General features: G+C 30.5%; 1 protein-coding gene across 1 annotated transcript; it reads left to right on the top strand.

Annotated features, from left to right (window-relative positions):
- Positions 1–3417: 3417 nt before the first annotated feature.
- Positions 3418–3984, top strand: LOC110096000. Its single transcript, XM_020821744.1, has one exon. The coding sequence runs from the start codon at positions 3418–3420 to the stop codon at positions 3982–3984; it is 567 nt and encodes a 188-aa protein (XP_020677403.1).
- Positions 3985–13751: the final 9767 nt, after the last annotated feature.

Here is a 13751-nt window from a genome sequence, read left to right on the forward strand (position 1 = left end):
GTCCTAGAATTTTCCAAAACCATTCCTTGACATCAATGTCAATCCTCTAAGAAAAATCTTTTAATTCATTCCTTGTTTAACCTAGCCAAAAACTAAAATTCACCCATAATCTTGATTGAATAGGATCTAATCTTAGAATGACTTAAGAATCTAATTTCATTTAGATATGATCATAGAAAGAAATCTATTAATCATTGAAAACTATATAATCCTCAACTAATTTATAATTTTCTCCAAAAGGATTTTCTTGGCTATCCCTAGGGTAGACTCATTCATTCATTTAACACAAATTATTCTTATTGAACAAGTTAGTGGCGTAATACTTCAATATCTTCCTCATTTGTTTAATAACTTGTTCATATAATGTAATTGATCATGAGACTACTTACATTTGCTAATTTTAATCAAATAACCACATAACCTGGCCAAATTATCAAAAAAATAAATAAATTAAACATAGTTGACTATTAGAGTAACCTAGTCCTCATTGAACACTAACTTGGCTCGATAGAACTCATGTATGTTAATATAATCTAAGTCCTATATTTAAATAGATTTCTATTAATTAAATCCATGAATAAGTCATAAAAGGTTTATATTAACTGAATAATGTATACAAAATATTTATGGCAAAGAAATTAACTTGATTGGTGTCCCCTTATGTATCTCGATATTACATAAAAATAAATGTACATATATAAAAAATACTTGAGATTCACTCTAAATAAAGGATTATAAATAGTGTGCATTTCTAGAGAGGGAGACTCTGGGATTTTCTAGAGAGAGAAAAACTCTATTTTTTGAAATTCTGTTGCGCAGTTTTCTCGTCAATCATTAGTCATGATGGTGGTTGATAGCCGGCAACCTCTTTTCAGTGTATTGTCGACCGTCTATTCAACTTCTAATAAGTCTGCTATTTCTGGAAGAATTGGTGTCATCATTCCATCACCGTCAAACAAATAAGCTTTTTCTGGAAGCTATTTTGGTCCTAAAGACAAAAGATTCACTAGTGAAGAAGTTGATCGAGAGAATAAGAAAATTCAAAAACCATTGATCATCAAAGAAGGACTCCATCCTATTGTTCATCAAGAACCTCCGATAGAAGGAAATGAAAAGAAGTCAGTAGCATTGTCTAATCTGACTAAGATGCAACAGCCGGAATGTGAGAAGATGATTTCTAATGGTATGTTTGAACATGAAGCCACTACTTCTTCTTCAAATTTGGTTTTAAAAGTTAATAAATTTTTGGGAATAATAAAGTTTATGTGAGTCAGAATTTAACTGAGAACTTTTTGAATTCAGAAATCACTAATCAGAGCTCCTTAAACTCTGATTCATTGAATGAGGTGAATGTAGATAAATGGATTGAGAGAAATACTATTCAAAATAAAGATTTTATCTATGCTTGGACTAGACCTCAACATATTAAAATTAATTTTGATATGAATTCAATAGAGATGTCTTCTGATGGAGTTGATGTTAAGTTGAATACATAATTAGAGATAGCTATTTCTTAGGTATTAAAGAAATCCTTGGTTTTAAAAGTTCTGGGAAAAAATATCCCATTTTTGGTGTTTAGTTTGGAGCTTTGAAGGAAATGGAGCAAATTTGGCAACTTTCATTTAACAATAATGGGATTGGATTGGATTCTTTGCTCTTTCAAGATAGTTTAAGTAATGGAAGAAGTTCTTAGCGGTGGTCCTTATTATGTTGGTGGTCACATTATAGGTAAGGACAAATGGTCTCTGTATTTTTCACCTTTATCATTAAAAGGTTTAACTGCACCGGTTTGGATTCGACTACCTCTCTTACCATTACATTGTTGGGATGATGTTAACATTGCAAAAATTTATTTAAAAGTTGGGATCCCTATGTATTTAGATGGAAACTCATTTAAATGGGGAAAGAGGGAATTTGCTCGTGTATGTGTTAGAATTAATTTGGAATCCAAATTACCTTTGGGTGTTTGGGTGGATGGTTTGGGTGAAAGATTCTTCCAAAAGGTGGAGTATGAATAGATTACTTCTTTTTGTTATTATTGTGTAAAGATTGGACATTTAAAATATGAATGATCAATTCTTCTAGCTGAAGTTGATAAGGTTAAAGCTTCTACGATTGTTTCAACTGGAGGAAATTCTGAGGTTAATGAAACTGGAAACCATCAACATAAGGAATATGGCCCTTGGATGCATCTCAAGTTTAGAAATAAAAAGAAGTATTAACTGGAGAAGGCCAAACGTCAATTGGAGAAAAGAAGATGATCCCAAACTTTCAAAGAACTTGAATGAAACTATGACAGTTAATACAAAAGTTGCTAGTAGTAATCAAGTTAATAATGCAGAAGATAGCAATATAACTAAAACAGTTTCCAAACAGTAGAATAAGGAGGTTGGGAATATGTTGAATCATGTAGTTTTTTATGCTAACAGTTTTGATTTGTTAGCTGAAGAAAAAGAAGATACTATTATACCGAATGTCCCATAAAATGTTACATAATTGAGTAAGGAAAATGGAATGGCTGTTGAGCCCAAATACAAAGAAGACTCTTCAAAATGCAAGGATTCTAGTATTACACCAATTTAGGTTTCAAAGATCAATGAAGATGGTAATTTTAATTCTGAAGATAAATTAGAGAAGGTGGACAATGGAATGCTAAGTCAAAACTCGGCTAAAGAGTAGTCAAAAGTTCAGTTGAAGTTTTTAGGGCCTATTGAGCAAGTTCCTAGAAAATGAAGAGGTGAAGGAAATGTAAAGAAGATAGGTGGGGACTCTTCCCCTTTAAGCAATTAATGTCTTCTTTTATGTTTTGGAATTGTTGGGGGGCCAAAAAGAAGGAAGCCTTTCTTTATCTTAGGGAGATTGTAAAAGATAATTCTTTTTTTTTTTTTGTTGGGTTATCTGAAACGAAGTTGGTTAGTATTTATAGAGGTGATGTTAATATAATTAATGAGAGTGATTGGGATTTCTTTCACCATCTGGCTGAGGGTACCTCCAGAGGTATTCTTGTTCTTTGGAATAGGAATTTTGTGACTTTCAATGTGGTAGAACATTCTTCTCAGTTAGTGTTTGGAGTTCTCCAAACTTGCATCAAAGGTAGTTGGAACGTTTCTACTGTATTTGGGAACAAGGAGGTTCCTGCTAGGAGGAGGCTTTGGGAAAGTCTTAAGAAGATTGTAGATGATAGTTTGCCTACTATAGTAGGTGGGGACTTTCATTTTCTTTTGTCTAAGGAGGATAAAAGAGGTGGAAAAAGATTTAGTATGTCTCAAGGTCCAAAGGAGATGAAGTTTTTCATGGCAAAGAATGACTTTCATGATGTGGGGGTTATTGGACCAAGGTTTACTTAGTGCAATAACATACAAGGAGCTACTAGGATATGAGAGAGACTTGATAGATGTTTTCTAAAATTCAGCAGTGATGCAGATGGTTCCAATGGAAATGATCAGACATCTTGCAAGGGTAGCTTCTGATCATTATCCCATTGTGTTTAGTTTTGATGAAGTACCTCAGTTCCAACATAAATTATTTAGATTTGAAGATACTTGGAAGTCCTATCCAGCAACTTGGAGCATTGTTACTAAAGCTTGGGAAAAGAATGACTTTGGAGATGCATCGGATATCCTCAACAGGAAAATTCATAGAACTATGAAGGCCTTATATTATTGGAACAAGAACGAATGCAAAAGCTTATGTTTGCTTAAGGATGAACTGAAGGAGGACATTTTTAAACTACAATTGGAGGAAGATTTGGAAGGTGGACTATGCTATGAAAAGATGAACTTACTTCGATCCAAAGTTCATGAACTTAATGTGACATTGAGCAGATTATTTACATGGTGGTATCAAAGGGCAAAGGCTAGTTGGAATGAAGAGGGGGACACAAATTCTAAATTTTTTCATGATTATGCCTTCACTAGAAGAAATGGAAAGCTTATTAGACAAATAAAGGATGAAATCAATAATATGGAAGAAGATTTAGACTAGATTGAAATAATTTTCCTGAAATTTTTTGAGAACAAATGGTGTAATAGAGATTGCAATTTGACAAAATGGCCTTATAGGGGAAGTACTTCTTCTTTTTTTAAATTCTATTTGAAAATTGTGAAAGGTGCAACTTGGAATGCAATTGATGAGTTTTTAAAATTGGTTTCATGAATAAAGCATGGAAGGACACAACGATTTTTCTCATTCCAAAACTGAAGAATGAGGTTAGTCCAAATAATTTTGTTCTATTAGCCTTTGTCAAACTATTTACAAGGTTACTACTACTATGATTGTAAATAGATTGAAGTGTTGTATTTCCAAGATTACTTCAGAAGAACAAGTAGCTTTCATTCTGGGAAGATCAATGTCTGATCATTGTTTGTTAGCCCATGAAATCTTCAATAATTTCAGAATCTCCAAAAATAAGAAAGGTTTGATGGCGGTTAAGTTGGATATGGAGCAAGCCTTTGATAGCATGGGTTGGGAGACATTGAAAAATGTACTAAAGTGGTTTGCGTTTACAAATAAGATTTCTAATCTTATTATGGAATGTGTAGTTATTGTAAGATTCTCTATCTTGTTGAATGGGAAGAGTACTAGATGGATTAAAGCCAACAGTGGATTTCGACAAGGTTGTCCTATGTCACCATTTCTTTTTATTATATGTTCTCAGATTTTATCAAACACAATTAATCAAAGAGGATAGGAATTGGGAATTCTTATTTCTCTAAGAGCTCGAAAAATCACTCATTTGTTATATGCCGACGATGTGTTATTGTTTGGGACAACATCTCCTCATTTGATTGAAACTATGAAGGGAATAGTTAATAATTATTGTGGGTGGATGGGTCAAAGTATCAACAAAGATAAATCTCAAATTATCTTTGGGAAAACTGTTAGATCTTCTTTGAAAAGGAAAATTGGAAGACAACTTGGCCAAAAATCATGTGAATATTATGAAAGTGTATTGTACAGCTGTATTTTTTGTTTGGAAATGTTGAAATGACGTTAAACATGGCAAAGATTCTTCTCCAACTTCGGTGGTTGCTGCTAATGTATTATCTACATCAATGTCTAAATATACAATTCTAGATGACTGGGGTGCTACTGTCCATATGGAGTTCAAAGGTATTTGGCACCCTCTACCTCTATATTAGATTAAGATAAATATTGATGCATCCTTGTTGAATTCGAATCTTGCAAACATTGGGGGCATTATTAGAGACCATAAAGGTAGATTTCTTCTGGCATTTGGTAAAAATAAAATTCATTGGATGTTTGTAAGCAAAGGAGCAAAATTTTATGAAGAAATCAACGTTGTAATCATACAATTTGATTTCAAAGAAGCTATCTTTTCTTATTGACTTCAACAAAGTTATTTTCCACCATACTTCAAGAGAATGTAATAAGGTAGCCGACATGTGTGCTACTTTGGCTTTAGATAATAGTTTTTTCTTTGATATATTTTCTTTTGATAGCATTCCTTCTCCTTTATGTCATAGTTGGTTTTCACTTAATTGTATATAATAATTTTATTTTTTCTTATTTAATGCAATTTGAATTCTTAAAAAAAAAATTATAGTTCTAGTGAAAGGTTAATTTTGGGAATTGTGAAATGGCTATTTTAAGTTGGAAATGTTCAGTCATAAAACTTATAGATAGTCAAAAATTAATTTTTCATTGGAAGGAAAGGAGCATAACTCCATAACAATGTTATGTGATATTAAGGAGAATATATTAGAGTTTTATTGGAATTTAGATTAGCTACTAAATATTTATAATATTTCAATTTAGATGCTCAAAAGTAAAAATTATCTCTCTATATGGGGATTTTAGCTTTGGTGTCTTATGGTTATTGAGGAGTTAAGGCCATAAGAGGGATGTGGGAGAATGTCTGTGAGAGCCTAAAAAAGATTGAATATTTATAGGTTTATGAGATGCCAAGATTGAGGCTATATGTAGAAGGTGAGAATTATATGCGGGAATAAGAGGAATATATGGAGAAACAATTATTATGGATTCATTCAAACCATAGGAAATCATCCACCAAGCTTCACTAGAGAGTAAAGTAGCCACTTAGTATTTTCACATAAAATTTGAAAAATAAAAATAAATTTATATTCAAAAAATCTAAAAGTTTAAAGCAAGGTTATATTTATATATATTTTTCGTATTTAGAAAACTTTAAAAATCCATACGAGACAATAAAATACTATTGCATGGTCTAATAACATGTCCTAAAAATAATTGAGATTATAATGAAAATTAAAATTTTAATGCTTTCAAAAAAAATAAACTTTTGAATTGTCAAATAAGCCATCTTGATTGATTCCAAAATCAAGCAACTTCTCAAGAGTTTTGCTTCCTAAACTTGTATGGCCCACCTACACGTATTAGGACATTAAATAAATCTTCTAAATCATTTTCCTATCATAACAAACATATCCATCAAGGGGCCATAAATTAATCTACTTAATTATTCTATAGAATTTTTAATGAGATTATGGCCATCCATAAGTTGTCCTAGAGGGTTGTTTATGATGAATAACCTAAATCTTTGTGTAGTATATTACTTTCTAACTTTTACCTTAGCAATTAACTTTGTATTATATAAACTCCATGGACTTTAAATAACTCTACTCTACAAAATTAAAATGCACAAAATCATCTAAAAGGCCAGAATAATCTTTAGTCATTCAAGTGCTCTAAAAAGGAGGTTATTTTTTCATATGATTAATTATTTGGGTGATGTGAATGTTCTTAGAGAGATTTCTTTTAAGATTATGCTATCAATTTTTAAGAGTTTTGGGGTATTTGAAACTTGCAAAATTAGAATTATTTCTCTTATAATGTGGTTATCTTACGAATCATGAATCTTAATAACTCTATGATATGACAACAGTATCCACAATCTTCAAAATAGGACTTATTTAAATAAGGAAAATTATGGAAATAAGTATTTGATTTATGTTTCTTAAGAATTTTTAATGAGCCACTAGGTTGAGCATGATGCTTACTAGGTATATTTGGTGGGATAATATTAGGATGAATATAATGTAAGACATAATTGCCTTCATTATTTTTCTTAGAAGGGAATTTAAAATTAATAGTATTTCCATATTTTTTACCAGATAATTATATTTGAGTAAACACTTGTTTGTGTAAAGGTCAATGCAACCTTTGATAATAAATGATGGAAAATATCCATCATATCTATTGATTTATTTAGGTTATAATCATAACAATGATTGAAAGGTGTTTTTTGAGTTTCTCTAGAAGTAATATAATTATACAAAAACATAAAGTAGGTTGTTTAAAGTCCAAAGTGACAATATCCTTTCCAACTAAACATTATATCAAGGTAGCTAATAAAAATTTTAAGAACTTATATTAGACAATCTATTCTGAGGTAAAATATAGATAAAAATTAAATTGTGTTCTAAAATTTCCAATAATCTTTTTTAAAAAACTGAAAAAAAAATCCCATTTGAAACTATTATCAATAACAATTTCATTGAAGAAAAGTTTGGCAAATAGGAGGCATCATCTGATTTTGAACATGGCAAAAACTAAATAATTTTGGAGAACTTTTCAAAAGCTATAAATATATTATAATACCTATAAGGAGTTTCTAGTAATCCAAATAAAAATCAATGAAAGGTCTTCTTAATATCGAAAAAGGACCAAGTAAACTTGTATACTTGAGAATTTTTTGGTTTGTTATTTTAGCAAGTTTATAAGTGAGAAAATAAGAAAGAGCACATTCAACACCTTTTTAGAGATGATAAAAAAAATCTTAATTAATTTAATGAATTTAATCCTTACAAAATATCTTTATATACCCTGAGAATGATTTGGATTTTAGTCTTGTCTTTGGAAAGCGATCTAACTATGTCAACAAGAGCTATATGACTCTAATTAATGGAACCCTCTTTTTGATAATTCTATGAAATCTATGATTGTTTATATTTGGATTTTATTTCAAATATTAGTCCTCATTTTTTTCCTCCTAAAATCATATATGTTTTGGGATCTCTTTTTTATCATCCATTACAACTGGGTAATGCGACAGTAATTGGTTATTGACCCTCTATCACAAGAGTTCTATTGAACTAGACATCACTAAGAAATATTCAAACTGTGTATGGCTTAGGACTAAAAAATTTGGTTATATTTGAAAAGTTATTATGAATTATTTTCCTACTTTCTATGATAATTGAAACTTTTTGAGTAATAGTAAAAAATGAATTGTTTTCATCTTCATCTAAGAAAGAGTGCACCTATCAAATCTAGAATTTTCAAGGATAATGTTAATTGTATTCCTGCTTCCCAACATTTTGGTGTGATTAATGTGAGTAACAATGTCACTAATCTAGTCAATAATAATATTCCCAATGTTGTTAATTCCAACCCTTCTTCTTCTTCTTCTTCAAAGCAAACTGATAATAGTGCTTTCATTAAAATTTAAAATCTTATCATGTCCCAAATTGGAGATGAATGCAATCCCTTAAATGTTGGGGAATGTTCTAATGTTGATGTTTCGGTGTCCTTAGATGTTTAAAATGTTTCCTAATAATATTACTCTATTAAATGTTCAATCTCTTGATGATTCTTTGAATAAACCAAATGGGGGAGATAAAGGCAAGCAAGTGTTTAAAAAGGATTCAAGTGAGGTCTATGAAGGTCTTACCACTTCAGCTAATTCTTTTTCTAATTGGGAGGAGGGTGAGATTAATTCTACTAATGAGAGGATTATTCTTATAATGACATTGAAAATTTTGGGGACCTCAACTTAGTTAATGTAGCTAAAGATGATGAATTATGGGAAACTTCTAAGAGGAAAAAGAAAAATAATAGGAAAAAAACATCATGCCTTATCATCGGATACAAGAATAACTAGATCCATTACTGCTTCTAATTTTTTTTCAAATATTTAGTACAATTATTTCAATGTTAGGTGTGTTGGAAAGCATGATACTAATTTTAATGTTTGTAATTTTTGTAGGATTAATAACATTTCTTTTTTAACTCTTTTGAATACTATTGTTGAATCATCTAAGCTTATCACTTTTGAAAGAAAATTGGGTTTTGAGTGTTCCTATGCTAATTCATATGGTAAAATTTGAGTTTTTTTGGAAGAGTGGTATAATTTAACTATTCTTGGTAATTTTGATCAAATACTTCACTGTATTTTAATGATTTTAAATGTTTCTATCAATAGTTTAATTTTTTATGCCATTTGTACAAAACTTCGTTGAATTCCACTGTGGTCAAAATCATTTGATCTTGAACATCGTTATAAAGGTCCTTGGCTGGTTGGAGGTGATTTTAACATCATCTCTATTACATTTGAAAAGTTGGGAGGGTTTCCTCCTTTTTTAGTGCTATAGATGATTTTAATAATATGATGTCAGAATGTTGTTTTTCTTATATTGGATTATATGGTTCTAGTTTTACTTGGTCCAATAACAAAGTTTTGGAAAGATTAGATAGTTCTTTTTTTTAATAATGATTGAATTTCTTGCTTTCTTATGTCTAATATTATGCATCTAAGTAGAACTAATTCCTTTTATCAAACTTTGTTTCTTTTGAATATTAGGGAAGTTAATTCTAGTGGTTTTATTGCTTTCAATTTTTAGAATATGTGACTTCAAGCCCTTGATTTTGCTTCACAATAAAGTTTTTTTCTTACAAATTATGGTGGATATTTTGGAAAAATGATTTTCTTTGGGCCAAATATATGAATCATAAATATTGTAAGTATTTACATCCTTCCATTTATTTTTTTAAGCAAGGGTAGTCCACTAGATGGAGAAGGTTCTGTGATATTAAACGGGCTACTAAATCAACCATTCAATGGGGGATTTTTAATGACTCTTGTCATTTTTGGTAGGATGATTGCTCAGTGCTAGTTCTATTGTAACATACCTCTATAGTCATTATTTCTCCTCATTGAAAGTTTCTTGGTTCATCGATAATGGTGTTTCATCCAATAACTTTCTTCTTGAGTTTTTTCCTCAGAGCTTGGTGGATGGCATATGTGACATTCTGAAAATTCTAATTATAATGATCAAATTTTGTTGAAATTATCTTGAGTTCACTCTTAATAAATTTTGGCATTTTTTTTTAAGATTAAAGAAAGATATCAATTTTATATTTATTAAAATTTGGAATTCTTCTACTTTTTTAAATTCTTCTATGTTAACTTAGAAAATATTATAAGGTTTTATTTCAGTGGACAATAGGTTACAAGATAAAGGGTTCTGTTTGGCTTCTAAATGTCAATGTTATTTTCATATTGAAACCATTGTGCATGTCTTCTTGAATGGACCTATTATTACAAGGGTTTCGATTGCTTTGGAGATTGGCCTTCAAATTAAGTTAGGTTTTCACAATGATAATGCTTTTTCCTTTCTTCTTGGGTAGTTTCATAACAAAGTAAAGGTCGTATTTTTAATATCATCCCTTTTTGGGTTTTCTAGTTTCTTGGGAATGAAGGGAATAATAGTAAGCATAATGGTGTTAGAAGGAGATCTCATAGGGTTTTATGTAACTTAACTTTCATAATTCAACAAATTTTCCAAGCTTAAGTGTTATTTCCTAAGCATTTTAAAGGGAAGAGAGTATGGAATACTTTTCTCAAAATTGACAGTAGTACCACTAATACGGTTACCATTACTATAATTGTCAAGTGGTTTAAGCCTTTCTTTGATGAATTTAAGATTAACATTCATGGTTATACCTCCAATCCTTATTGTGGTTCTGTTGGTTTAATTCATGATTTTGATGGTATGATTGCAAGTGGCTTTGCTTTTAATATTCCAATAAGCAATGGGGTAGGTGTTGAGTTATATGCTCTTTTCAATGGCCTCATAATCTTCTCTGATGTCAATATTTGGACAAAATGGTTCATGATGGATTCTCAAGACTTAATTTCTCTTTTGTCTAAAAAAAAGTGCATCAATGATAAATATTTTATCTTCTTCAAAAAATTATGGTTTTACTTAGTAATTTAATATGTAAGTTTTCTCATATTATGATAGTTGTCAATGCTAGTGTGACTTGGTCTGCTAAGGAGGGTTATAGGACTAATGGCTCTAAGATTTTAAATATGAGCAATGATAAAAGAATCTTGAGAGATAAAATCATTCTTGAGGCTAAGTGTATGCCTTATATTAAAGGATAGTTCTCTTTTATGCTTATGTGGGTTTTTGTTCATTGATTTTCTTGGTTGATTTTTCTGGTGTTGTTCTTATGATCTGTAGCTCTCTTGTTGTTGGCTTCCTTCTGCCATCTGGTTTGGGCTTTCTATTTCTATGCTAGTTGCTTTTATGTGGTTTTGGCATTTACTCTTTTGGATAGATCATGCTTGTGGGGTAGTGCATTTGCTCCTTAAGTCTCTTATTTATTTTATGAGGTTTTCCTTGAACTCATAAAAACTTTACATAATCATTTCATTTGTAAATTGTAAAGCCCAGACTTTAAAGCTCAGTTGGGTTTTTTATGCCATGCTTCATAAGCATATAGGTGTTCATGGTTCTTTTATGGGATCTTATTATTTGCAGCAAGATAGTTATAGAGAACTCAAAATTTATGAAATCTTGCAACTTAAATTTATTTTTTAAAAAAAAAATTATCATATGGGAGTGTTTTTGTTGTCTTAGTTTTTCCTTACCATTCATGTGGTTTGTTAGGTTGGCCATCGGTTTTTTCTATTATGGGCTCTATATTTTTTGCTCCTTTGGGCAGTTCTACGATTTGTTATTTTTAGTTCTTGGTTGAAAGTTCAAGGAGGTTATGAGAACTCAAAGAAGTGGCCCAAGGCTAACTAAGAAGGAGGTGAATAGGTAATTTAAAAATTATTTAATAAAAAGGAAAATATTTTTATAACTTTTTCAATATAAAAAAAAAGATAATTTCATCACCTAATGCAGAAGCAGATTAGTTTTCAGTAGCACAAAATCACAATTTGTCTAGCACATAGTAAATCATAAAAAAATAAAAGTGTGGAATATAAAGAACAAAAACACACAAAAATTTATAGTGGTTTGGTCCAACCTAACCTACATCCATTCCCTATAACCCTCTATTCTAGGTATTACACTAAAAGTAGTGTTTATCCTTTTACCCCCACAGCAAGGTGGAGAAGCCCTAACCAAATCACATTCACCTTCCTGATTCAATGGAGAACTGAAAGCTTTTACACCCTCCTAGTGACTATAATGTACCTTGAATCTTTTACACTCTCTAGGTGATGGCAAACAACCATGAATCATTTTTCTCCCTCCTACAGAAGCAAGAGAACCTAAACTATGTGCTGTAGAAAGTCTTCTAGGAGCATTCAAAGGATCAATGCAAATGCTTGAAGAAAATGAGGAGGAACCTTGCTTGGAGTAACCTTGTGAATCCCTCACAAATCACCCTTACTAAAACTCTTCCTCTCTTCTCTCTCCCAAAGATCTCCTATGCACCTCTTTTCTCCCTCGTAGAAACATTAGCAGCAAAAGTCTTGTGAAAAAAGAAAATATAGGACTTTAAATAGAGAGCCGCCAAGAAACCCCTAAATATCAATCTAGTGCTTTTAATCATCCATTACGATCCAAGATTGTACTATACGATTTGTTAAAAATTGCACTATCAGCTAGTATGAACTATAACCCACTATATGATTAGTTCAAGTATTTATATTGATCATCCTAAACAATTATTAAAAATACATAGTTAATCATTGAGTATGAGGGATAGCGTTTAATTATCATCCCATGCAAGAATCAGGTCATATAGTATAATCATCTCTGATCATCATATATGATCAGTGTAAACATGTAGCAAATCATCTAGTTTGAGGGGTGTCATTTAATTAATGTCCTATATAAGAATTGGGTCATATAATACAATCGTCTACGATCATCCTATATAATCTAATTGAATTATTTAACCGTAATTAAATAATTAATCATCAGATAAATTTAGGCATAATTTTCATATATTATATAGTATGATATGTATCGTATGGTACGATTTGACATAAATATGATATGTTTCATATAGTACAATTTGACAAATATCTGAATATTAAAATATTTCCTAAATTAATTTTGACAGTTGAATATTATGATTTTAACTGATCATTATGTTTGATATGGATCATCTAATATAATTAGTTTAATCAATATCAATTAACAAAGGGTGCCTTAATTATGGTTTTTTAATTCATTGATCGTCTAGTATGATATAAATCCTATTATAAGATTAGTTCAAAAAAATAAAAAATATTATGACTCACATGCTAACTCCCTTAAGTGTGTGTGTGTGATGTTACTCAGCTTAGTATCCAACATATACATTACTTGACTCAAGAATGGTAAAAATACATTGAAATTGAAAATACAAACAGACTCAACTCTAGTCTACTCAATCTTTAGTTGATTGAAATTGCAAGTGCACTGAGACCTTAAATGTTAGTGAACAGGGCAACCAAATAGATATTCAATAATAATAATTAATACATGATAGCAATATGGAAATAATAATATTTGTTGTCAACAAAAGAACAATGATTGGGTGTAAATTTATAACAAAGGTAATTTGTGACTACTTCCAATAGGTTTGTTTGGTTCTATTATTTTTTTGGAAAGTTAGTCCATGGGTTTATTTTTAATTGTTTTCTCTTGGGTTTTTTATTATTGGGTGGTTTCTGATCGACCTCATGTCCTCTTGGTATTGGTGGTGGTCATTTTGTTGGGGTTTTCTTCTGATATTTATGG

This window comes from Dendrobium catenatum, unplaced genomic scaffold (genome assembly GCF_001605985.2).
Source record: "Dendrobium catenatum unplaced genomic scaffold, ASM160598v2 fragScaff_scaffold_1722, whole genome shotgun sequence".
In the NCBI taxonomy this organism is placed as follows: Eukaryota; Viridiplantae; Streptophyta; class Magnoliopsida; order Asparagales; family Orchidaceae; genus Dendrobium; species Dendrobium catenatum.